Source organism: Epinephelus fuscoguttatus, linkage group LG15 (genome assembly GCF_011397635.1).
Source record: "Epinephelus fuscoguttatus linkage group LG15, E.fuscoguttatus.final_Chr_v1".
Taxonomy (NCBI): Eukaryota; Metazoa; Chordata; class Actinopteri; order Perciformes; family Serranidae; genus Epinephelus; species Epinephelus fuscoguttatus.
Window position 1 is genome coordinate 32,327,723 of NC_064766.1, and position 24,908 is coordinate 32,352,630.

General features: G+C 42.5%; 1 protein-coding gene across 1 annotated transcript in view; it reads right to left on the reverse strand.

Annotated features, from left to right (window-relative positions):
- Nucleotides 1–14,767, reverse strand: part of gpc1b (glypican 1b) — a 103,597-nt gene extending 88,830 nt beyond the window's left edge. Inside the window, exons 1-2 of the mRNA XM_049598029.1 lie at nt 14,611–14,767; nt 13,896–14,473 (exon numbers count right to left, since the gene is read on the reverse strand). Coding sequence (XP_049453986.1) covers nt 13,896–14,055 — 160 coding nt within the window. The 5' untranslated portion in view covers nt 14,056–14,473; nt 14,611–14,767. The remainder of the gene's footprint in view (nt 1–13,895; nt 14,474–14,610) is intronic.
- Between the last annotated feature and the right edge of the window lie 10,141 nt (nt 14,768–24,908).

Below are 24,908 nucleotides of genomic sequence, written 5' to 3' on the forward strand. Positions count from 1 at the left end.
CAGTAAATGTGGAGCCAAACACAGTCACAAATGTATCAAGAAATGTTATGTTACCAAAATGACTATTTCGCAAACATTGAGTATAAATTGTCACGTCGTTTTTTTTAGCATGAGACTTGGTTTAGCGTTCTGTAGAGGTGGGGGAAAATCGATACAGCATAGTATCATGATATTTTTGTGTGGCAAATATTGTATCGCCACACAATGCCAAGTATTGGGGTTTTTTTTTACAATATAAATTATTAATATTACTAATACAAATTAAACTTTAGGTAGCCTACTAGAAAAATTAAATGAATAGCATTTTCAGGCCTCTAGATACATTTTGCTGCTGCAGCAAAAAAGACTGAGGTGAGATGAACAGACTGAAAACTTTATCTTATTAGACAAAACGGATGTTGACAAAGTTTTCCTCCGGTGACATAATTTACAGTTGAAAAAAGGTAATAAATTGCAGTATATTTCATCGCAACACAGCAGCATATTTAAAATCGCAATAATATTGTATTATGACTTAAGTATCATGATAATATTGTATCGTGTAGAGATGCACCGATCCGATATCTGGATCGAATATCGGCCCCCATATCATCAAAATAAATCAATCGGGTATCGGAAGATGCAACCTATATCTGAGGCGATCCTTTCCCTTTAAATCTACTGCAACGCGAGCTACGTCATACGTCATGGAGCGAAGGAGAGAGTCTGCTGTGTGGAGGTATTTCACACTATTTCAACTGCTGTTGCACGATTGTTTATTTTTGTTTAAAATAAACAGTTAATCATTGCATTAATCAGTTTCATTGTGTTTCAATGCCTGATGCATCTAGTCTTTTCTGTTCTACATGTAAAGGTATATAGCTTTTTAGGTCAACTACGGTATCGGATCGGTATCAGGTATCGGCTGATACTCAAAGCCACAGCGTTGGGATTCGTATCGAAACTGAAAAAGCTGGATCGGTGCATCTCTAGTATTGTGGATCCCCTGGTGATTTCCACCTACAGCTCCCTCCTTCTCACAGACGCAAAGAAAAAAATTACTCAGGTTACATCAAACATACTGGCCCATCCCTCCAGACCACTCTCTCCTCAATGACGATATAAACTGGAGAGCTGTTTGTTCATTCACAGTAAATAAATTATGTAAGTGCGTGTGAATGGTTATAGAATAGCAGGTGGCATAATGTATGGTATTGTATGGTAGCCTTGGCCAGCAGCTTGTGAATGGGTGAATGTGACATGTAGTGTAACAGTGCCTTGAGTGGTCCGAAGTGCTACACAAGTGCAGTCCATTTACAATTACTATTCTTCATCTTTTCAAGTAGACAGATACAGAGGATGAATGCCAGCACCTTGCTATTAAGTGGTTCAAATGTGGAGGACATGATGCAACACAGGATGTACAGATATCTACGGACGGTTTCAAACGACTTGCTCTGAAAACAGAACACACATTAAAAATGGACTGGAATTAGTGAAAGAGGCTCCTACAGGGAGTGGGGAGTGGAAAAAATAAAATAAAGGATTTAGATGATAAAAAGCTAATCCTGTACCAGCAAACAGGATGACAATTGACAGTAATTACATAGTGCCCCTGTAATTATGAGCTTTTTTTATGCGCCCCTCTTCTCATAAGACCTTCGTAATCCTCTGGTCATTCCCGCTCCTCCATCTTCAGACAGTCACTCTACCTCCAGATCTAAATAGCCAAGCGTGGTCAAGCCAAATAAGCAAACCACCATGAACTACATGGGGCTTTCCTTCGCCACAAATAACGTTTGAGAAATGATGTCACATTAAAACCAGATCTCAGTATCTAATTACAGAAAAATGTGCTTAGAAAGCAGAAAATCCAGCAGAAGATGAGAGTTGGATTGGACGTTGGAGTGGACTCAGAGAGAACGGAAGAAAGCTGCCTCACCACAAACTGGGAGAGGGAGATATATAAAGAGGCTGCAACGCACAGCTAGAACAACCCATTTGGGTATTCTGGTTGCTAGAAGAACTAATGTTATGGGGGACTGAGGATCTCTGCAGTTAAAGCCAATTATACAGTGGAGATCCTGAAAATGTACCGGATGGAGAGGGAGAGATGCAGTAGGATCACAGAGCACTAAAGCCTGGAAAAACTCTGCTTGCTTGGCCTCCGGGAAGCCAATAAAACAACACACAGATTTCACTGTAATTACATTCGAACTCAAAGCAAAGGAAGTTGGGGGACGGTTAAAGTGAGTGTGAGAAAATAGATTCCCACAGGAAAAGAAAACTAACAGGATGCTGCAAAATTTCACAGAATCTGCAACATTTTAAGAATTCATCTGTCTTATTCTCACACGTCTCTCCCAAAGCCCAGGAGACGGAGGAGTCCTGAGATGCCGACGTGTGTAGCTCCATAAACAATGTCGATTTTCTTAGATTTTTGGATTGAACTCTTGAAACATATGGCTTTAATGTTCAGGCTATAAAATGCGTGAGTAAAATTAGATCACAAAAATATGGAGTCGTAAAATTCACAGACAAGTACCCGAAACAAACTAGCAATGTTTTTGGAGAGCATCTGTGAGCATGCAGTAAATTTCACATGAAATATAAATGAATTCACAACTTCCTCTGCAGGAGCAGACAGGGGAAAGAATGAGAGATAAAGCCTCAAAGGCAGAAACGACTTAGGGAGAAGGAAAGAGGGGAGGAAATAATTACGATAATGGAAACTAGTGTGAAACAGTTTATCTCGATGAGAGAAAACCTTCAGGAAAATTATGAACGCCAAGTAACAATAAAGCAAAATAACTATTGTATGGAGCCACTTGCCTAGAGCGGCTAAAAACAAAATCCTCCAAAATGACCAATTTAAAAAGCCAAAGCGGGAGCCATCAGAGAGCAGCAGATTCCACAGAGATGAGGGGAAAGTGGCAACTGTTCTGCATCCCAAGTATGAAAACATGCATCTTTGGAGGAGATTAGGGAGAATAATGTTGACACCTCAGGGGAGAGGAGGGGAAACTGGAGACAAAGAAGATATTCACAAGTCTTGAAACACCTGGGATATCTTCCTTACACCCACATGCACTAACAACACATGCGCTAACAGAAGGCTTGATAACTTGCAGTCCAGTTTTTGTACCGCCACTCCGGCACTGTTTTATTCTGCAGATGTGAGCTATAGTGTTTTTAATAAAAAACCTAGGTGCGGAAGAAAGGGCCACTGTTGAACAGAGCAGAACAGAAATGATTGCTTATCAAAGGGAAGTGTGTAGTTGAGGGATATGTGTACTGCTGCGCCTGTGTGTCCTATCTTTATTAAATCTGTATTGTGTGTGCCAGGCGTCTGAGCAGCGAGGTGCTGGACACATTTCAGGCATTCAACAGTTAGACGGCACCTTACTGATTTTATCATCTCTTCCAGTCTTTTTATATACAGGCCAATCTCTCATCTCTTCAATTCCTATTTCCTCTTTTTTTGTATTTGAGAGATAGGAGCCTGGAGGCTGTCTCCATCAGGGAATATCCATCTATTTTGGCAATTATATTGGGTATCGAGAACTGGATCTAAACTGGGAGAAGCACTGAAAAGTGTGCCTCGGCTTCACGAAAGACAGTGGTGGACAAAAGATGTAGTTGCTGCGCACAAATGACAAAGGCACATAGGACAAAGTAGTTCCTAGCAATGATACCCCTGAATCACCTGATCTTAGATGCTCGTCTGACATCGCAAGACCCAATCAACAGCTGCAGACCAATAGGATAGACCTACAACCAATAGGAGCAATTGAATGTGACCTAACACTGAGTGACGGACAAACGCAAAGAGACTACAGCATGCAGAGATGAGCTGTGATGGTGGATGGTGCTCTGCATGGTTTATGCTTCCCGTAGTGTCCCCAATGCGAGGGTACACCAGCCAAAAATGACATCATCATGTACTGTGCATAAAGTGCAAAGGCTCTGTTGTCAGTCATCATCTGAAACATGCCCCACATCAGATCGATGATAGGACCCAAGCCAGGACAGCTGGAAATCTTTCCGAACCTGCCCTATTAGTCAATCAGTTCTTTGGACAATTGACAGAACATTAATCAACAACTATTTTGACAACCAATTAATCATCATGAATCCAGCAAAAAAAAATAACAAGATTCTTTTGAAAAGTATTTGCAGCTTTTCTTTTCCTTTTATCAATGTAAGTCACACTTCTTTGGGCACTGGTGATGAGAGTTTCTACTTTGTTTCTGACATTTCGTAGACTTGAAAATCAGAAACAGTGCTGCCACTAAAGTACTATTCAGACGGGATTAGTTTTACATAGGAATGTGGACTAATGTCAGTTTACCACAGGATGTCTGTAATATAAATGTCCGATTCGCACGGGACAAGAAATCTCCGTAATTCTACCCTTGCGCCCTGGCGTCACCTCCCCGTCGGCATGTGCGTGCTACGTTGCTTCCTGTATGTGTAATAATAATTAGTGATTAGCCCAATATGAAATACTGCCCATGATCAGGATCGTGTGTACACAACGATTAGCATTATGGATTTATTTGATTAGTCATTAGGTCTTTCACATGTCAGATGGCAGTGAAAAATTAGGGATGCACTGATCTGGTACTGATACTGGAGATCGGGCAATACTGACTCTGGATTGGGTTATTGGGAACAATGGGACCAATCAATTGAATTCAATTTATTTCTGATTACACATGCATGTTCTTCATCATGTGTCAGCAGTACACCAATACACCACATAGCTGAGGGGAGCTAAAAACAAGCATGTCCGCTGTTTCGAGGTATTTCACGCTTGCTACGCCAACAAGTTCTACAGCAACTTGCAATGTAATTCCTGTTAATTTGAATGATTTTTTTTTTTTTTTTTTTTTTTTACCAAGTTGCTGGTGCATTACTTATTATTTTCATGATAAATAACAGTTCAGTAATTCTTATTATTATTTAATCTATCTATCTAATTATTCTTATTTAATCTATGTATTTATCTGTTAAATTTTGTTTCACATAAAATTAAGGCTTTATAAAGTGATGTAACAAAACAGTGTTAAAGTCAAGCCTGATGTTGCCTCACACATGAAAGGATGATTCCAGTCCACACAGTGAGGCATACAGCTCATCAATTAAGCATTGGTACTGGATCATTACTCATTATCAGCCAATACCAAAAGTGTCTGGGCTGAAAAAGTTATATCTGTGCATCCCTATAAAAAACACCCATTACAATTTTCTAATCTCCGAGGTCTTCAAATGTCTAAAACTCACACTGTTCAGTTTCTGGTCACATGTGACAAAGAAAAGCAGTGAATCTCCACATCTGAGAAGCTGAGAGATTCAACAACAAATTAATAGATACTGAAAATAATCATGAGTTGAACTCCTACGCAGAACCACGAGATGGAGAATATCTGTTTTTCTTTATTTTGCCTTTAACAAAAAATGTAAATATACAACAATATGCCTCATTATTTATGAGCAGACCCACATGGGATCTGTGCCTGCAGCGCTCTGACGACAACTCCACAGATTTTCCCACAGATTAAAAAACTGTTATCTTTAATGAATACTGTCGATCAAAAAAAACAACATTCAGTTGAATTGCGCAGATTTATCACTGCTGAAAACTAAAAAGAAAAAATTATGTGCAGATTCCACATGGGACTGTTTATGACTGTATGACAGACTAAATCTTGTGAAAATGTATCCGTACTTAAATAATTAGCGTTTAAAAGAGTTCACACAATCCGGAATCAATAATCAGAATCCGAGTCAATAAAATCTACAAGCCCATATGTGGCTGTCTGTGTGTCTCTGTGGGCCTGCTGAATTTGTTGCCATAGTGCCACAGCCACAGGATTTCCCAACAAACACTCCGGTCCACAGCTGCAGACAGTGCGTATGTGTGTGTTGGCGTAGGGCGTGTCACCCTGTAAAATTCATACTGCGTGCCCTCACTTAATATTGTAGTGGGCGTCCTGGTTTGGGTCTATACCATCTGTCAAGCGGCGGGAGGGCAAGAGGAGAGGTAGCTGGAGCAGGATCGAAGCCACGCTGCGAGCTAAAGCCAGTTCCTTGTCACTTCAAATACTCACCTGGTCTACAGAAAGCACTGCTGGAGGGGACATGAGCCACAACAGCTTGCCATGGCACACATACGCATTTACATAACTGACGAAAGGGCAAAGCACAAACGCCAGCAATCATTCGCACACAATGACAGCAAATGGAAAGGAAGCGGTTTAATAACATTCTCACTACGGCTTTAGAAGTCATGCAGAGTCTACACACACACACACACACACACATCTGTGGCACACACACACAAATGAATGCTCTCCTATTTGCTTGGGCATTGCACACACATCTGCGCTCAACCACACACACACACACACACACACACACACAACGAAAGACAGTGAAGGGGCTTGCTGTGACGAGGGAATAATTCTCCTTTTGACAAAACCAATTCCTCTGAAGACAAAAGAGGAGTCATACACCAACACACTGCAGCCCTCAGAGGAACAACAGCCATGCCCCCCCCCCCCGCCATCACCACACACACACACACTTACACACACACACACACGCCTGTTGCAATGACACTGCAAACCCCTGTGGTGACATAAAAAGACTGGCCTGTGCTGTCATCTGTGTGTGTGTGTGCTTGCCAAGGGAGGGCTGTACGTGTGAACTCTCACATTAGACGAGTGACAGGGAACAAAAGACACGAGAAGCTCGAGAAGAAAGAATAGAGAGGAGTGGCAGCAGCTGAAGTGCATGCTGGTCTGAGAAGCGGCAGCTGATAGTTGTCAAGTTGGTGCAATATATTCTAAAAAGCAATCTCTGTGGGAACTCAATTTCCTACCTTTTACACACTGAGGTAAATTACTGTAGTTTTCTAAAATCACTCATAGGAAATAGTTTATAGTTCATAGTTTATAGTTCATAGTTTTCCACCTTTTTCTGTCTTTGCCGTCAATGTAATTATTTCACTGTTTTCTTTACTTGTGCTTTTCAAAGGAAATAGGATCGTAAAATTTCAGTCTGACCTTAAATCATCTGCCCAAAAACGATTCAGATCAAAGTGACAACTTCGATGTCTGTGCTTACTCAAGGAAACTGCTAAGTGTGGAACCAGTAGAAAAGGTTTCCCCGTCCTTGTTCGCATTGTATGTAGAGTTCAGAGCAACTAAACATGTTTGGACAGACTGTCCTCCAGAGTTCCATGTTTCCAACAGGCCCGAGACTGAAAACGATTACGTAAAGAAATGCAGCGCAGAGCACGTTTTTAAAAGGAGCTGTTTGGTTTAAACCATTTTTAACTCCATCTTTTCTTTGTGTTGTTTTTTCCTACATATAACCCGTCACAGGGCGGAGCAGGGACTAGCAAAACCAAGCAGACCAGGGCAGCCCAAGTCACACTCAGCAGTCCATCGGCCCTCTCCCTCTCTCTCCTCTCTCTCTCTTCCCTCTCTATGGTGAACATCAAACACGCTGTGGTCTGTTTCATGCTCCCTGCAGCCCATTATGGCTTAATGCTTCAAGAGGCTTCTTACTGACTTCAGCATTTTAACAACTCCAGCATATTCAGTTGGTAGGAAAACACACACACACAAAGAGACGTGCACGCTCGCAAACACACACACACACACGGCTGCACATAAACAGGCGCAGACAGGAGCCCAGATGCAGGGATTCGCACACTTTAAACTGCAGCAGAGTTACGAGCCTGCACACTGTGATACAGAAACAACTGTTGCTCTTGCTTTAATCCGTCTGTAGAGGAAGACCAACAGATGCATGGGGCTTTATGCTGACGGTAACCTTCAAATAAGCCCTGGCCCTCTTATCTCCAAGTTGGTTAATGAGTTCCATTCATAAGGCGGCAATATGTAATTCAGTGCGATCAATTAGTTATCCGCCATATGGAGAATATAAGAACACCATATCAGCGGGGATATTAATGGGGTGGAGATAAGGCTGATGTCCACAGCGTCCGCAATGACAACAAGCTTATCTCAACACACACACATGGTGTTTACTATTTATGGTCAAGTTTGGTCTGTCCCTTTATCTGTCTATAACCATTTTCAAAAATGAAATGCACAACATTGCTGGATTCATGTGTTTAAGTAATGTTTTTTTTAGTGAGTGTGCAATTTAGAAATGCTGTTAGGCTTTAGAGTTTTACTGAATATGAGTTCAATCATCTGTGCAGCTGGCATGAATGAGAATGTCTGTCTCTCCTTAGCATCTTTAAGAGTTTTGAGAACGAGACAATTATTACTTTCTTTGTGCATACAGTAACACATGATAACTAGAAAAGTGCTTTCAATGTTGTACAGATCTCTACCAGGCAGCTGCTTCAAACAATGCATGCGGCGCAGCTGTGCCCGGTGGCGTTGTCCATTCCAGCTCCCTTACAATCAAGATGGTTCATCAAATGATTTTTTTTTTTTTCATCTCGTGCCATGCCTGACTTTAGTGGGTCATAACATAGCAGATATGGAATGAATCTGCAGAGCTCTGGTTTAAAATGAAACCAAACTTTTCTATGGATGCCCGTTGATGGAATGCCAAAATGTGGCCAGGAACTGTCTAGTTACAGCTTGTTTTTAGCAAAGCCAACTGCCAGAAATGCCTCTTGCTACGTGACTTTGCTGAGAACTTGTGGCCCTTACCAGCTGGTTTAGAAGAATGATGGTGTAACGTAGATTTATCATTTGATTTGAGTCTGATTTGGGTTGAATATAAAGGGATTTGATTGAAGAATAAAACAATGATTTGTGTTTTTCCCTTGACATTTTGTAGCGGTGGATACCAGCTATCCTGGACAAATCCCCAACTAATTTAAATTAATATTTTACTTAGAAAATGACAGTGTAGGATTGTGTTTATTCTCCTGTCTGGTGCCAAACTTATACTTTGTTAAATCAGGGATAAATCTATGCCACAGAAATGTCTGCATATGCTCTGCCATATTTACATGTTTTTCGTGACTGCTATTTTGGCTAAATTGTTTTGACTGTTGTGATCAATGACCTTTAACACTGCACCATGTGAAAATTTTCGCACATTTCACAGATAGGTGTGGACAGACAGACACACATGCACACACATGACTAAGCGACTAATTTATTGCAGTGCTCTTAATAAGGCAGATAGGAAGTAAGCATTTTTTTCCTTTTGGCTTACGCCATGTTGGAAATGTTCGGAAATCTCATGATGTCCGACCCAGTGAGATTGCTTCAGGGTTTTAAGATGCTGACCATCTAATTGCAACACCCCAGGTCCAAGTCCGCTTTCTTATACATGCCTCCCTGAGCTGGGACACAGCTTCAGTTTCTTTGCCCGTTGCTACAGAGTGTTGGCTTGCACAGGTAAAGAAACTCTTCAGCTCAGTAACACTGTTAACAGTGCAGTGTTGGTACTAAAAGATTAATAAATAATTGATAACACTGTGAACATATTTTTATAATCCGAGCTGACATGAGACTACATTGCTGAGGGGATAAGAATGAGGTGCCAGCACATGTCAAGCAGCCTCACAGGGGGGCGGACAGAGGAGCCAGAGGGTCTTAAGCTAACAGCAACTGGTGGGAGACATAAAGATACTGTATAAGTATGTCCACACAGATTAAGAGCTTTAATACATACACAATTGTACATAGTCTGCAATTCTCTCTGGACCATAAACACTCAAGTCGATGAGCCATTTGGGTTGAAGATAACGCAGGGATGTGAGAGCTGGGTGCTTGTATACCGTGAGGGTGAAATAAAAAGTCAAATTAATATGACTCCTTTATATTTTGCTGTTTTGTTGTTGCAGCCTCTCCCTGGCTGGCCAGCTATGTTTTATTCTGGCAGTGGACTCCTATCTGCATTTAACCTCTGGCTAGAAAATGGTGTAGGGGGCAGCAAATACACAAGCAGCCATTATCTTATCATTACCCTCAGTCAAAGAGGTGAGAGAGTCGCCTGAGGAGATTTCCTACCCAGCGTGTGAAAACTCATGCTCTGTTTTAGCTACAACGCTGCTATTATGCATTTCCAGACTTATACCCAAATTCACAGTCAAGCTGCTGAGTTCAAAACATTCCCATACTTTTTTTTTTTTTTCGCTGTGGGCTAACATACTGATCAGCCCATATTTCCAGCCACAAGCCAGTCTTTAGTCGACAACAGTTCCTAGCAAGCCTGGTGAGCAGCAATCCCACTGTATCATTAGCCAAACACTGGTTAGAGATGACACTTCAGAGCAGCGAGCCACTCGCAGTCAGCCTGTAGCAACCAGCAAGCAGCAATCAACAACAACACAAATACAGCATGGGAAAAGCCAAAGTCCTACCAAACGTAACCAGCCTTCCTGCAGATGTCTCATGCAGCCTGTCTCTTTGTATAGGCTTATATGTCATTGAGCATCTAACACTCATTGGCTGCCAGCTGCTTTCAAAGAGCGTCTGGCGCCTCTCGCTTTAAGAGCCGATGAGAGAGAGAGAAACAGAGAGATGAAGAATGTCATCCCCTGAAAGACAAAAAGATAAGTCATCAGGACTGTAATGATGGGGTGGGACAGGGAGGGGGCGGTGCAGAGAGGAGACAGATGAGCCTCGTGAAAATCAATCACCCATTTTTGGTAAATACCAACAAAAAAAGCCGTTTCCTAAAACTGATTACACTCAGCGGAGTTAAACTAGCATCATCGCACTCATTTTGATTGCTTGCGACCCATCGCTTTTCATTTCTGCTCAACTGATGCTGTTACCATGGTCCAGTAAACTCCGCTTCAACACAATAACAAACAGCTCACCCTGAACTCAATAGCTTTCTTCCGCGTGGGTTTTTCTCTAGGGCAAATTACTTAAGAGCAGGGGGACTATCCAAGTTGTTATATGAGGCGTATCGATGTGAAAGCAATATCTAGGAATCTTCTTACACCGCTGACTGGGCATAATCAAACAGGGACTGGCATGTGGGATGTGGGATGGGAGTGTTTTGCAGTTTTTTTTAACCACACACGTTCACAAACGTACCAAATGCAAACGTAAAAAGCAGAGGTAGAAAAGTTAAAAGCACATCTTTAAATCCCAAACTAATCAAAATTAAATCTCATGGACTTAGAAGCACTGAGAACTTTTTTAAGGGTATATTACTTGCAGACTTTGTTGAGACTTCTGCATATGCTTCCATGTTTAATTACACAAGTTTGTGCACCTAAAAATGAAGAATTACAGAAGTGTATTGGCTACTTTGTGTGTCAAGGAATTTGATCTCATATATTGTGCAGCAAAGGATTTTAAAGTGCTGTGACTGGACATCATTTCTCGAGCCGTCTCTCATCGTCCTCCCAGACTGACTTGGGGTGATGTACTCAGCATGTGACCTTGAGTCAGGCCCGGCCAATACATTACGTTGATCAAGTCCCGGCATCAGAGCAGGAAATATCCCTCTTCAGATGTCAGGGATCATGCACAACATCCAGGTGGCTCATAATTTGGAGGCATAAATTAAAGCTTTCATATTTTACTCAGGTGTTTAATATGCCAGACTGGAGCGGATGAGCGGTTATTTATGCTTGAGAGCCAAGAAGACAGGGACACGCGGAGAAATATTGTCAAAGCCAAATCGCCCCTTTCCTCTATCTCTCTTTCTGTCTCACATTTATCCACTTCTGCATCTCTCCTTTTCTCCCTCAGTTCTCTATCCGTCTCTTCCTGGCACTCAGGGTCTGTCTCACTCCCTTATTTTCTCTCTTACTGAGAATGCATTGACCCCAGACTTAAGTAAGCTCCACATCATTGATTGAAACAAGAGGGATAGGTGGTGTCATGACAAGACAGATTTTATCTTTAAAGCATTATGGATTACAGACATTTGGAAGAAAAGGGGGTTTCTAAGGCACCGGGGCTGGCGTTAATTCTGTCAAATGATTTATTCAGTATGGTCAATCAATTAAATTAGAAGTGTCCAGTTACTACTTGGCCCTCACTACCTTATGATGTATGGTGTGATGACATGAGCTAACAGTTTCATCACATTACCGCCCCACCCTCAAAATCTTATAATCTCTCCCATCCTATCAGCGCAATCACAGGGAAAGATCTACTGTGCTGCCTTTGCATTGGATATCATGTTCCTCAGAAGCGCACTCTTAATGCTCCATTTATGCATCTTAGTGGCAGCTCTGGATAGTTAGGAACCTGAGTGAGATCACAGGGAAACACCTAAAATCTGTAGGGCGAGAAGCAAAACCCACAGCACGTTATACGCAGTCTATTTCTGTCACGGCACAATGCTCTTTCTGCAGCCGTGCTGTGCTGTGTGAGAGCCCATATGCTATCAGAAAATAGAGCAGCTTCTACTTTAGGAGTGTGTGACCTTTAGGTGAATACTGCAGAAAGTCACCCTTGTATGTCTCAGTGCCAATCGGCCTGTGCTAATGGACAAACATCTCTGTCTTCACAGGGGAGGAGAGTTTATCTGCTGTCACAGTGGTGTAGCACTCTGCAGAAAATGAATTGGACAACACAGAGGAGGTGACTGATGCAGAGTCTGGGGGAGCTTTTTGAGGAAAGGATATGTTATCAGATTGGGAGGGACTGTGGCGGTGTTACAGTGTGAACCATTGCCCACGCTTATTTCCTGTTGGTAAAAGCCTCCAGATCACTTCAGATATCAGTGTTTTACTTCCTGCTCTGTACTTTCTGGAAAACAGTTCTTCATGTGCAGTACTTTGACAGTTTTGGGACAATGAACTATAAAGTATGCCAGTTTAAAATTAATTTTGCTTTTTAATCCGTGCACTGGAAAGTGGTTGTGTAAGCATGCACAGTCACAGCCTCCTGTCTTGTCCATGCATGTACGATACCATAACTGTAGAACCTGAAATTGCAGTAAACTGCATGTGTGTGTGTGTGTGTGTGTTCATGTGTGTGAGAGCGTTGCACTGAATTCCACAGGAGGCACACGTGTAATCATCTGAGCTGAAGACGGGCTTGTGACTGTCTGACATCAGACCATGAATGACACAGTGAGCAACATCATATTTGCGTGGTTACAGCACATGGTCAAGTGACTGTCTGGCAATTCTATAAGGATTCTCCGCACAAAGACCACATATAGCTTAAAGACGAGGGCAGGCTGGGGAGTGCCCTCAGGAGCAGCAGCAGCTTAGTTTACAGTGACAGGGAAACCGAGAAACACGAACAGAAACAGAGGTGCTGATCCTGCTTCTGTTTCTAAAAATGTCAAGCGTGCGAGAGAATTTGAAGGGACTTTCTCATATTTCTGATCGGGCATCCAGCACAGAGAGATAGTCTCTGACATGTCTTAATATCTTTTTCAAAGCAGTGTTTCATCTTGAGAAATAGCCAAGAGGTAGAGCTCCTCTGATTTACAGAACCACGTGACGTGAGATGAGCGTGACTACAGGTTTAAAAGGTACAAAGACAGGAACTGGGATTCGCTCACTCACAACAGAACAAAGTGCATCCTTTTTAAGTTTGTGGTGAACATGACAGTTTTTCAAAAGTAACATTTCCCTGCAGTGATGTGTGCCAACTGTGTGCAGTTTGTAAACCAAGTACACACAATCATTCATTTTCAGGATCATTCATTTCTACGGGACAGGTCAGATCTACAGTGCACACCAGCACTTACACAATAAATGGTGCTACTGCAGGTGCGACTTTGGCCCCAAAATAGACTAACATTCCTAGGGGGGACTTGCAGAGGGATTATGGTTCTCAGTGGCAATGAGTTTCCAGCAACTCTGTGAGGCTGAACATTTTATGGCATGATTTAAACAGACTGTTATGCTGTATATAGACAGGTATGATCCAGAAAGAGTGCACACAATATGACTTTGTTCAGGGTGTATTTTAAAGGAGTTTTACCTGATATTTCAGACTGAGGGAGACCATCCAGAGGGAATCCTTTCCCGCTATAAAACTGCCTGATATCCGAACAACTCCGGGCTTTGCTGGTCCCTTTGTCCCCATAGGCTGGTGCCGTTAGAGAGCACACTGCCAGAGCCGCTATGATGAAGGAATCCATCCCGGCCGGCTGCTGTATGTGGACTTAGTCAAGTGCAAATCCGACCAAGAGGCGAAGCGACTGTGTTGAGTCCTCAAACGGAGCAGGAGACTCCCAGTGTAAGTGGCCGCGTGTCAAACGGGGCTACTGAGTGCTGCTGTGCGTAAAATATCCTCCACCTTCCTACAGCCCTGTTGCCCTCTCAGTGCGTCTGCTGAGTGTGTGGCTGCTCTCCGCGCACTGCTGCACGGCACAGGAGCGACTCTTCACAGCGCAGAGGTCCCGTCTCTTCCCACTCCTGTAGGGCCGATGTGGACAGGACAGCAGATTTATTATTTTTCCCCAAACAATCAAATCTTCTCACGCTGTGCGCGGGATGAGTGCAGACCTCCTGTCTCCTGTATATCCACTGTTGGGGTGGTTTTTTTTTTGGTTTCACCTAGAGAGAGGGAGAAGCAAGAGAGAGATGAAAGAATTAGGTTACGCGTTTACAGCTGAAATAATTTAGGTCGTGTCAGAAAATAGCTCTGTGTTGCGCTGACGCGGTGCAGCCAGGTTCTGTCGCCGCACGCCTACCGGCTATGACGGCCCGGAGGGATCTGAGTAAGGAGGTGCGCACAACACAGGCAGCAGCTACCGCAGCTCGTTCCCGGCTCAGGATATTCTGAACGATGCTATGCCAGCGCTGCCACTCCGAGGAATGAGGAGGAGGAGGGAGGGAGAGGAGAGGCAGACAGAGTGGAAGAGAGAGTGAGAGGGACTATATGAGGTTTCGCCTTCCTCCTCTGTCTCATCTAAATATTATTTTTAGACATGTTTCAGAATAACATTACGAGCAGGTTTGGGTTGAGTTTTGGGAACATTTGTCGTGTTCAGTTAGTATCAGTGCTGGGTGTATCATGAGGCTCTCAGGGAAAGAATGTGCTCGACGCCTCCTGACAGCTTGAGCTCCAGCAGCCAGGTGTCTCAGGTGAACTGTGGGCGTGCCCTCGACCCCACGCACCCACCCACCAGCACAGGTCAGCGCTGAGTGTACCTCTCCTCCACCACAGATAGGGGCTGCATACATGCGCCTTATCACTCGTCAAGGTGCAATTACACTACAAGTCACTACCTGCCCTGTTGGCTGTTTAGCTGTCACCTGCTGAATGCCGTCATTATCCCAGTTTCTGTAGGTGTATGTGAACTATACCAACCTTCTGTATGAAATAAGTTTGCACCATGGGCGGATTATAAGACAATGAGCCCCTGGGCACAGATATGCAAAGGGCCCCACCACCTCTCCAACACAGGAGCTCTTTGTAATCATAAAGTGCCTTTTTTTTCATTTTGTGTTTCTTTGTGTTCATTTCTGAGGTAATTTTCTGTTACTTTCTAGTCATTTTGTGTCTTTCTCTAGTTATTTTGCCCTTTTTTGTATTTATTTTGTGTCTCTGTTCATTTCGAGTCCTGCTGAAGTCATTTTGTGGGTGGTTTTTTGGTCGTTCTGTGTTGCTTTGTAGTTATTTTGCTTCTCTTTTGGTCTTTTCGTGCCTCTTCCTGGTCAGTGCATGTTAATTTAGGGACAGCTTAAATTAAGGACTGGCACTATTTGGTCTGCTTTAAAGGAACCCTGGTCCGCTTCCACAGACAGTCTCGGTTCATTTGGAGTGGTATGAATGCTCATTAGAACTCTGGTGCAGACCAAACGAGCGAACCCTGGTCCACTTGAAAACTGGGGGTCTGGGTTCACTTGCAAGTGAATCCTGGTGTGGTTTGCTTACAGTGGGAAATGCAAACGGACTATCCAGAGAACCAAAGAGAGGAAGTGATGTAGAGCGCCTTGCATTTGGTGTTTGGTGTTTTTGTGGTGACCAAGCCAGCTGAAGAGGATGGATTTCTGTTTTCCGTCCTGGCCAATCAATGAGCCGGGTTCTCTTTTTTCCTCATGCTTTTTTTCTTCCTGGTAAGTGGTCGTTTTGGGCAATACACCCCCGAATGAGCAGCTGTTGTAACTGCGTGACATTATCCAGGCAGTTTGGTCCGCTTTAAGAAGTGCAGTGTGAAAGTGAACCGAACCAAATGAAGGTGTGAAATTTTTCCGCATTCCCCTCCCAATTGAACTGAGTCCCCCAGACTATCCTGAATGCAGACATGTGACATCTTGCAAGTGAAGGCCAGGGGGAACTTCTGATACTTTCAACCTGGTCTCACCCCAAAGTCGTTGAAATCTGGCGCGTGAGCAGTGACTTGCAGCGTCAGACCCAGACGAAAAAATCTGTCCTTTCACCTTGGCATGATACGCTACTAGTCATCGTTATAGTTTAATGGCGCCCTGGGGAAGGGGAAAAGGACGAAAGTTAAGATGGACTTTCACCCGAGAGAGTGGTGTTCATGTCCTGTACGATTCTAAAGCCAAACCCTGTTATTTTTATCCTAAACCTAACCATGTGTGTTAGTTGTTGAAGGAAAAAAATGCAATTCCTTGTGTTGTACTGACAAAATGCGTTTATTTTGAAAGATACTGTATGGAAATGTTTCCTGTGAAAACAGAAGTGTATTTTGAAAGAAGACAACAACAAGACTGTAACAGGCAGAACTTGACACGATGTCCCAGAACAACAACAACCAACACACCCAGGGTACCTTACATGTCATATGTGGACATGTAAATTCCATGACCAAATGTCAATATGTGACGAGGTCAGAGTGAGAATGTGTTTGATGAATTTTGCCCATTTTGTATTTATTTTGTGTCTCTTTTACAGTTCCTTTGCATCTCTTGGTCTTCTTGAGCCTCTTCCTGGTCAGTACATGTTAATTTAAGTGACATTTTGTGAGTGCTGACACTGACACTTTGGGTCCCTGGGTTGGCAGCAGGTAGGCCCATTCAGTAATCCATCTATGGCTTGCACGAGTTGTCTTATATACAATAACCCTACCCAATAAGGCTGTTTACTTAATTGGCTTTATTTGGCAAAAGCCATTTCTACTTCCCTTACATCTCTGAAGGAAACGATCTGTTTATAAAGCAAGCTACATCTTTTACATACTTGGAATTTTTCAGTGTATTCATTACTTCTAAGAGGATCAGTAAGTCTGGATCCCAAGGAGCAAGGCAGTGCCTTGTCGTGGCCACTGGCTTTAATATGTCCATAACTAATGCGTTTTTCCTCTTCTTCTTTTTTCTGTATGGGAGAGAGAGAAGTTCACTCAGTTCAGGTCAGGAGCCCTCCGAGGCAACGGTTGAGTTAAAAAGATTACTCCACCCGCAAAATGATCAGTTGTATCATCTCACCTCATGTTACCCTGAGTTTGTGAAGACACAGTGTCCTCACATGCCACCACGGTGAATCCATAAAAGGCAGACAATGGGGTCCACATTTAACAACAGCAAAAGTATATCAAAACATCCGTTTACAAACTCTCATGCACTCCTGCATTAGAATCTAATTCTCATTCATCCAGTTGTTTGCTTAATACTTCCCAAACACATGCATTTTTGCTAAAACAATATAAAATACATCCGCTTGTGAGTGGCATGCCATGTGTGCTCCATGTGAGCAGAGATCAAGTGCCAAGGCTCCCTCAGCTATGCATGAGACTGCTTGCACTGACCTGTTTTAAATTGTAATGTTTTAGCAAAAAATTCATGTGTGGGAAATACTAAGCATGCGACTGGATAAATGATACTCGTGTTACACTGCATGAGTTATGTGAGAGTCTGTGAATGGATGTGTTGAAACAGATTTGCAGCCCCTGTTTACTTTAACTCAGTGGTTCCCAACTGGTCCAGCCACAGGGTCCAGATTCTTCCTTAGTCATTAGTTCAAGGTCCACACAGTTTAATACATCCACAGTTATACTTGTGTCTGGCCATGTCATCAAGCTAGTTAGCTGTCTCTGTTAAGTAGCTGTCTGTTATTCACTCACTCTACAGCAGGAAACAGCACTTCAAAATAAAAACAACTAGTCCATACCCATTGGTAGCTTTGTCACCTTCTACCTTTGTCAGTCCTCAATGCCTATGTGCAGTTTCACATAGATTGACCACGTCAGTGAGTAGAAAAATGTGGGACAGACAGAATGACTGACTGACAGAATGACACACTGACAGTTTCCATGATTATGTACAGCATACCATACCATGACTTAGTCACACCAAAAATTAGAAAAACAACAGCATTCGGCCACAGGGGGAGCCACAGCGATCAGTCGCATTTTAGCCATTTTTAAGCATTTTTCTGTTGTTATAGCGCCACCCAGTTGCCAATTACAGTTAAATTTCTCCAGTCACCTTGAGGCGTCCTGTTCTACATATCTACCAAGTTTAGTAAAAATCGATATGGCGGTTAAGCCTAGATAAGAAATGAGCTCTCTAGCGCCCCCATTTTGTTTGATGGGGTCAATAATGGAGGGGTCTCCTCAGATTATGTGTGGTCATATGCCTACAAAGTTGCGTGGTGATGGGTGAAACCCTTGAGATGTTATACACCTTTATGTGATGAGCCACGCCCTCTGCAATATTCATTGCCTTATAGAAGCTCAGTTTGAGTAAGTTTTCCAACTTTTGCCAAGAGGGAACTTTAGATATTGGTCCCTAGATTATGTTCACCCAGTTTCATGCAGATCGCTCAAACTTCCTAGGAAGAGATCGATTTTAAGTGTTTTTCAAAAAATTCAAAATGGCGGAAAATATATACAACCAGAAGTTATGGGTTCTTGAGGCAAATTTGTTCCTCATGAGGAGAGGCATCTGTGCAAAGTTTCATGTCTCTATGACATACGGGGCATGAGATTTGCCCATTCAAAGTTTGCAAATTCAATCGGTTGCTATGGCGCCCCCTTTGGCCAACTGATGTAATACTGCTTCATTCGCATCCTCCCATGACCCTCTACCACTGTGCCAAATTACACATGGATTGACCAAGTCAGTGAGGAGAAAAACGTGGAACAGACACACACACACAGACAGAGTTTTCATCATTATATAGTAAGATGTGCTGGAAATTCACTGTACTTAAAGATAAAGTGTGTTTTTTACAAACTTGAAATGTTTGTGAGTCACTTGCGGTCCATTCAGAATGGACTCCGACAAATTATTTATTCCGCCTTGTTTGGATTCTCCGTTCAGCATGGAGATATGTGAGAAAGTTTTCCTCACGAATTCAAGGTAACACACATCATACGAATGATCATTTTGCAGGTGAAGCATTCCTTTAAAGATCTTACGATGGAATGACCGAGCTGATTGCACTGCTTTCATGACTGCAAGGCTAATGCATCCTCTAATAACCTTGCACATGAAAATGCATAGTCATAAATGCAAGTAAAAAGTATTCCATGTTTCATATGACATGAGAAACCCATGAGTGATTCTGCAGTGTAGACCGCATATCCTGTACAGTTGTGTTGTAGCACTAAAAAGACATCCAGTCCTCTCACTTAAAATACTCTCTTTAGTCATCTCAGTGTGTGAAACTGAATCAGACGGTGTTTGATGGTGTCACTCCTGTGGGAGATGCTTTTTAAGGATTGTTTGCGGAAGAAGATGCCACCGCACATTATCACAGTGACACATGGAAAAACTCCAGTGCCGCCTGAAATAACCAGCCGTCACACAACAGACAGACAAACAAAAGTAAGGAGCGAAGACAGAAAAGGCAGCGAGAAGGAGTGAGTCACATGGCAAGGACAGTCATTTCCTGCCTCCCAATCATTCTTTTATGAAGGCAGACATTGTTTATGAATACATTAGGAAAATGTTACTCTATAATTAGTCTGTTCCTCATGACTGGATGAGTCCAAACAAAGAGGACAGCATCTCGCATATCGCTAACTGACAAATGGCTACACTCGCGTCCCATTATTACAGCTCTGAAATGAGTCGGCATGAATTAACACCTTCATTCTGCAATGTCAAGTGTCGCACTCATTGGCATCCTGTGCATGTGTGCTCGGGCAAATGTGGCCGGCACAGTTACTCTGCTAGAGTTGAGGATTGTGTAATTGTGCCACACAGCAGACAGAAAGCACTTTCTAATTACGTATAATACTGTTGCTTCACTTTTCTTGTCGCTGTGGGGGAACACCAGGCAGCGTTAGACACATGTGGCCAGAGGTTAATAAGTCTAGTGGCCTCAAAGTGTGTGTGTATAATGAAATGTCTGTGGCTATTATATATGGGTTTGTGTATGTATGACCTTTATGTGTATGTGTGCACATTTCTGCCGTGTCAGGGGCAGTGTGTGTGTGTGTGTAATGTGAGTTTATGTGTCTGACTGCGTCCCACATGTGGCTGTAGGTCGGCGGTGCTGTTGGAGAAACTGATTGGGCCTCCACTGTCTGGTGTGGAGATCATGTAATTAACGCTCAGTAAAGCCGCAGAGCAGCCATGTTTTCTTCAGGCTGCCTTCCATTGAAGTTTTATTGGCTCTGACCATGAAAGGCCTTCTAATGAGGAGCAGGATGCTGGGGGGAAGTTGGGGAGACCGGCGAGAGCGAAAGAGGGGAGGCCGAATGGTAGCACAGAGCGAGGAGAGAACGGGGTGAGAGACCGTACAACTGAGCAACTGTCAGTTTAGCGTACACATGCGGTAATTATGTGGTGAGCGTTTTCAGGGCGTGATGAGGTCTTCTAGTGAAAATGACATCGCTTCCATACAGAAATACTACACATGTTTCACCACTCTTTTCAGGCACAAACACTCTAAAGTAGATAGATGGAATAACATGTTTATATAACACATGCCTTTGGCTCTAAATGCTCTACAAACTTTACAACTCATGTACACAGCCAAACAGGATAAACTCAGTCAACTCTGGCCCGGCTCTATAGGCCAGCGACTTCACAATTCACCCACATACATTTAGTGAAAGTTACTCTGACGTAGCCAGGAATAGCTTCTGTAAAAAAAGACTTGAGCGCTGCCCTTCCTGCTCCAGCTTGGTCACTATGGCGGACTTTCACATGCAGTGACTCGTGTCCCTCTGGGGCTGAGACAGCAATGACAGCCCCCGCTGTTGCTTAACTATTATAAACCTCACTTCTGTTAGCTGTTTGCCACTGTGGAAGCTTAAAGAGCTGTAACCTGGAGCTCCCGTGACTTGAATTTATAAGATCCTGTAAGAGCTTGCTTCTAGGTTTCAAATGACTTCAAAAAAGGTAAAGTTCACCCCAAAATAACACATACATTTACTTTCTCTTACCTGTGGTGATATGTATCACTCTAGATTGTTTTGGTGTAAGTTGCAGTGTTGGAGATGTCGGCCGTAGAGATGTCTGCCTTCTAGATCAGTAAACTTTATGTGCCCGAGGCAGACCAAAGGGCAAGCCAATATCTCAGGGCACACCTGTATTTATTGCTTCTATAACGTGTGTTATCACTCTTCTCACTCCATAAGACAATAAAAATAAGAAAGGAAGCTTTCATGATATTGTTTACTGACAGTTTTGTTTTGTCTTTTTCTCTTTTCTTTCAGTGGTAGGTCGTCTTCGTTGGTGCTGTGTTGTTAATTGTGGCATACAATAAAGCGATCCATTGTCCCGCTCACTACTTTCTCCTTTTAAATGTTATCATCCCTCACACTGGCTGCCAATCAGAGGTTTGGCTGTGTCACACACTTATAATTCCAACGCGCAAACAGCGACAAATAGGCTCCCCATGAAGATTTTTTAAATTAAATTTGATTAAATAATTAGCTAGAGTTTGCCTCTTTATTAGGAAATGGGTGCGCACAACATACTGATAAAGTCAATTAAAATTTCATTCATAACTTTCTGTGTAGGCCCAGTTAAATATTGCAATAACAATGTGCTAAAACCCTTTTCCAGATGGCACTCGGCTTGTGGTGCTCAAAGCGCCCAAAAATACATGTGGAAAAACTCAACAGTAATGTCTCTTTGCAGAAATCATGACCTGGTTACTCAAGATAATCCACAGACCTTGTTGTGAGCAGTTTGATGTAGGAACTATTTTCTTTTTACAGAACCACACCTGCCACCGTGCAAAAGAATGCACGCATTTACTCATGGACGAGAGGCTGGTGCTCGTGACAGTGCATGACGTAAACAGTGAAGGCATCCTAATCAGCTGAGATGTAAATTTGGCTAGCTCTGGTGCTAGGTGAGCTAGCATGCACACACCCTGCTGCGTGGTGATAGGGTTGACAGGTGTAGTTCAGTAGAAAGAAAATAGTTCCTAAATGAAACTGCTCACAACAAGGTCTGTGGATCATCTTGAGTAATTGGGTCATGATTTCTGGAAAGAAACAGATTTTTTGGCACTTTGAGCACCACAAGCAGAGTGCCATTTAGTTCCATTATACTGGACAGAAGGCAGACATCTCTACGGCCGATATCTCCAACACTCTGCAACTCACTCCAAAACAATCTAGACTGATAAACTGTACTACAGATAAGAGTTAAAATATGTATCTTTAATTTTGGTGTAAACTGTCCCTTTAAGAAATCATTGTACCACTGCATACTCTTTTAAGACATGGATGAAGAGAAAGTTAGTTCATGGGAAAAAAAAAAAACAAAAAAAAAAACTTCAAAACCTTCAAATTGAGTATTGACAGTGTGAGTTATCTAACCAATGCTGCATAAGAACAACTGATCATTGATTTTTGTGTTTCTGTGCTTTGAAGGAATCATGTAAACTGGAATTTTAATCATTATCACAAGTCTACAATATTGTACAGGTGAAAATATTCAGAACAGAAACTCAGCAGGATTGCCACACCCAAACGTAGCACCGGCTGATTAACTGTTGATTGCACCGATTCACTGCTGTCAAACTAGAGGCTCCTTTTCTGTGTAATCAGAATAATTTTGAAACCTGCTGCTCTATTAAACATCGTTAAAGCCAATTTCCCCTAAGGCAAAGGAATGCCTTTATTGTGATGCAGCGGCAGGAAATATTGAAGGCTGGAAACTTGTTGTTGAATAAAAACTAATTGTCTAGATTTGGACTATGTTGGTGTACTTTTGTTCCAAAATCAGTTTTAAAGATTGCTTGGGAGAGATGGCAAAAACAGATGCTAACACTATAGGTAAAACAAACGCTTCTATGGTGCCATTCCTGTTGTATACAGCTAAACTGTTGCCATTGCATATTTCTGCAAATCAAAGATAGGTTACATTTGCACGTTATCATGTAGTGAATACGTTGAAACCCTATGTTACAGTAACGCTGTGATTGTAAGTGCATAGGCAACTGGACTTGCTTGCGTTTCTTGAAGACGTTTGCGCCTCTCATCCAAGACGATTCTTCCGTGGATGAGAGCCATCAAGAAACGCAAGCAAGTCCAGTTGCCTACGATATAGCACTTACGATTACCATGGCCTGGATGACTGAGAATCTTCACCGACAACTATCACTGAGGTTACCGTGTGGTTAAGTTTAGGCACAAAAACCACTTGGTTATGGTTAGAAAAAGATCATGTTTGGGGTAAAAATACACAGTTTTGGGGGCTCATTCCTCGCTAAAAACACAGCAATGTCTTGGTAAAAAATATCCAATTTTTGTGCCACTATCACAGAAGGAAATGCAGCCATGTCTAATGGTGCGTTCGTTTAGTACTCGGAGGTCGGAAGTCAGAAGTGGGAATGACGTCACCTCCGAGTTGACAGCAGTTTTTGCATTCTAGTTGACAATGGTAGACAAGTGGAAAAAAAACATGGACACCCGCAAGCTGTGGCTAGCCGTAGCCACTGTTAGCAATATCAGTTGATAACAACGCTCTATGTGGTATTTTGCACATACAGACAGCACAGCAACATGCCTACGGATAAGAATTGAACAGTACTATGGGTATGGCTGACCTAATGTAAAACAACTAAGATTAAAATTGCTATAAACAGTACTTTAGCAGAGTGTTTACTCACTATGTGACCAGCAGCCATCTTGAATTCGTAAGTTGGGGCTGATGCGGTTGACCGAGTTTCGAAGTTGGAAATCCGATCTCAGGGGTCGAGTTTAAACTTCCAACTGGGAACTGGGAAATTCTGACCTCCGAGTACACAACGAACGCACCATAAGTAAAGAACAGCTGCTTTTTGTGGCACTATCCCCGCTGGAAATTCAGTGATGGGTCACTAAAAAACACCCAAAATTGGGGCCTAAAATCTTAAGAATCACAGAACTCAAACAGTTAACCAAACGAAGGAAAAAAAAACCAACAGCCCCAGATTTAATACAATGGAATGGAGTATGATTCAAGAGGTAAAATTCATGGGGAACGTGACTCACAAAATAGGAATAGGGAAGATGTGTTTTAGAAAAGGTGGGAGACTAACTACACTGTCATTGTATTTAATGTATAAAAATGTGTACAGTGTATGAGCTATTAGAATTTATTAGTTATTATCTTCCACTATTAGTTAGCTCTCATCTTCCCATTTTATGTTTATAATAAAATATTCAATGGTTGTATTAATTGGGACCTAAAAAGCTGCTGGAAACACAGCGATGACTACCACTTTTGTTGTTTGATGATCTCCAGCAGTGGTCTGCAGGGGTCTGTAGACTGGCAGGCATCTCACCTACTGTAGGTGACACGCTTCCACTATCCTCCTTAAAGTTATGTGCCACTTTAGAAACATATGTATATGTATGAAACCTGCAAATGTAATGTATATGTGGTTTGCAGAAACCTACAATGCCAATATTTTCTTCCTTCGACTGGGCTGATACTGTAGAAATCACTTGTGCAGGTATCCCATTTGAAAATGTGACATTCTGTGCTCATAGAGCTGTTTACAACATGTAATCTGTCTAGTTTCACAAACATACTTAGGGATACAATCTCATCCCTCCACTGAAACTCATGTACCCATATGACTTTTAGAGCAAAAAGGACTTTGTCATTTACATTATTTTCATACTGT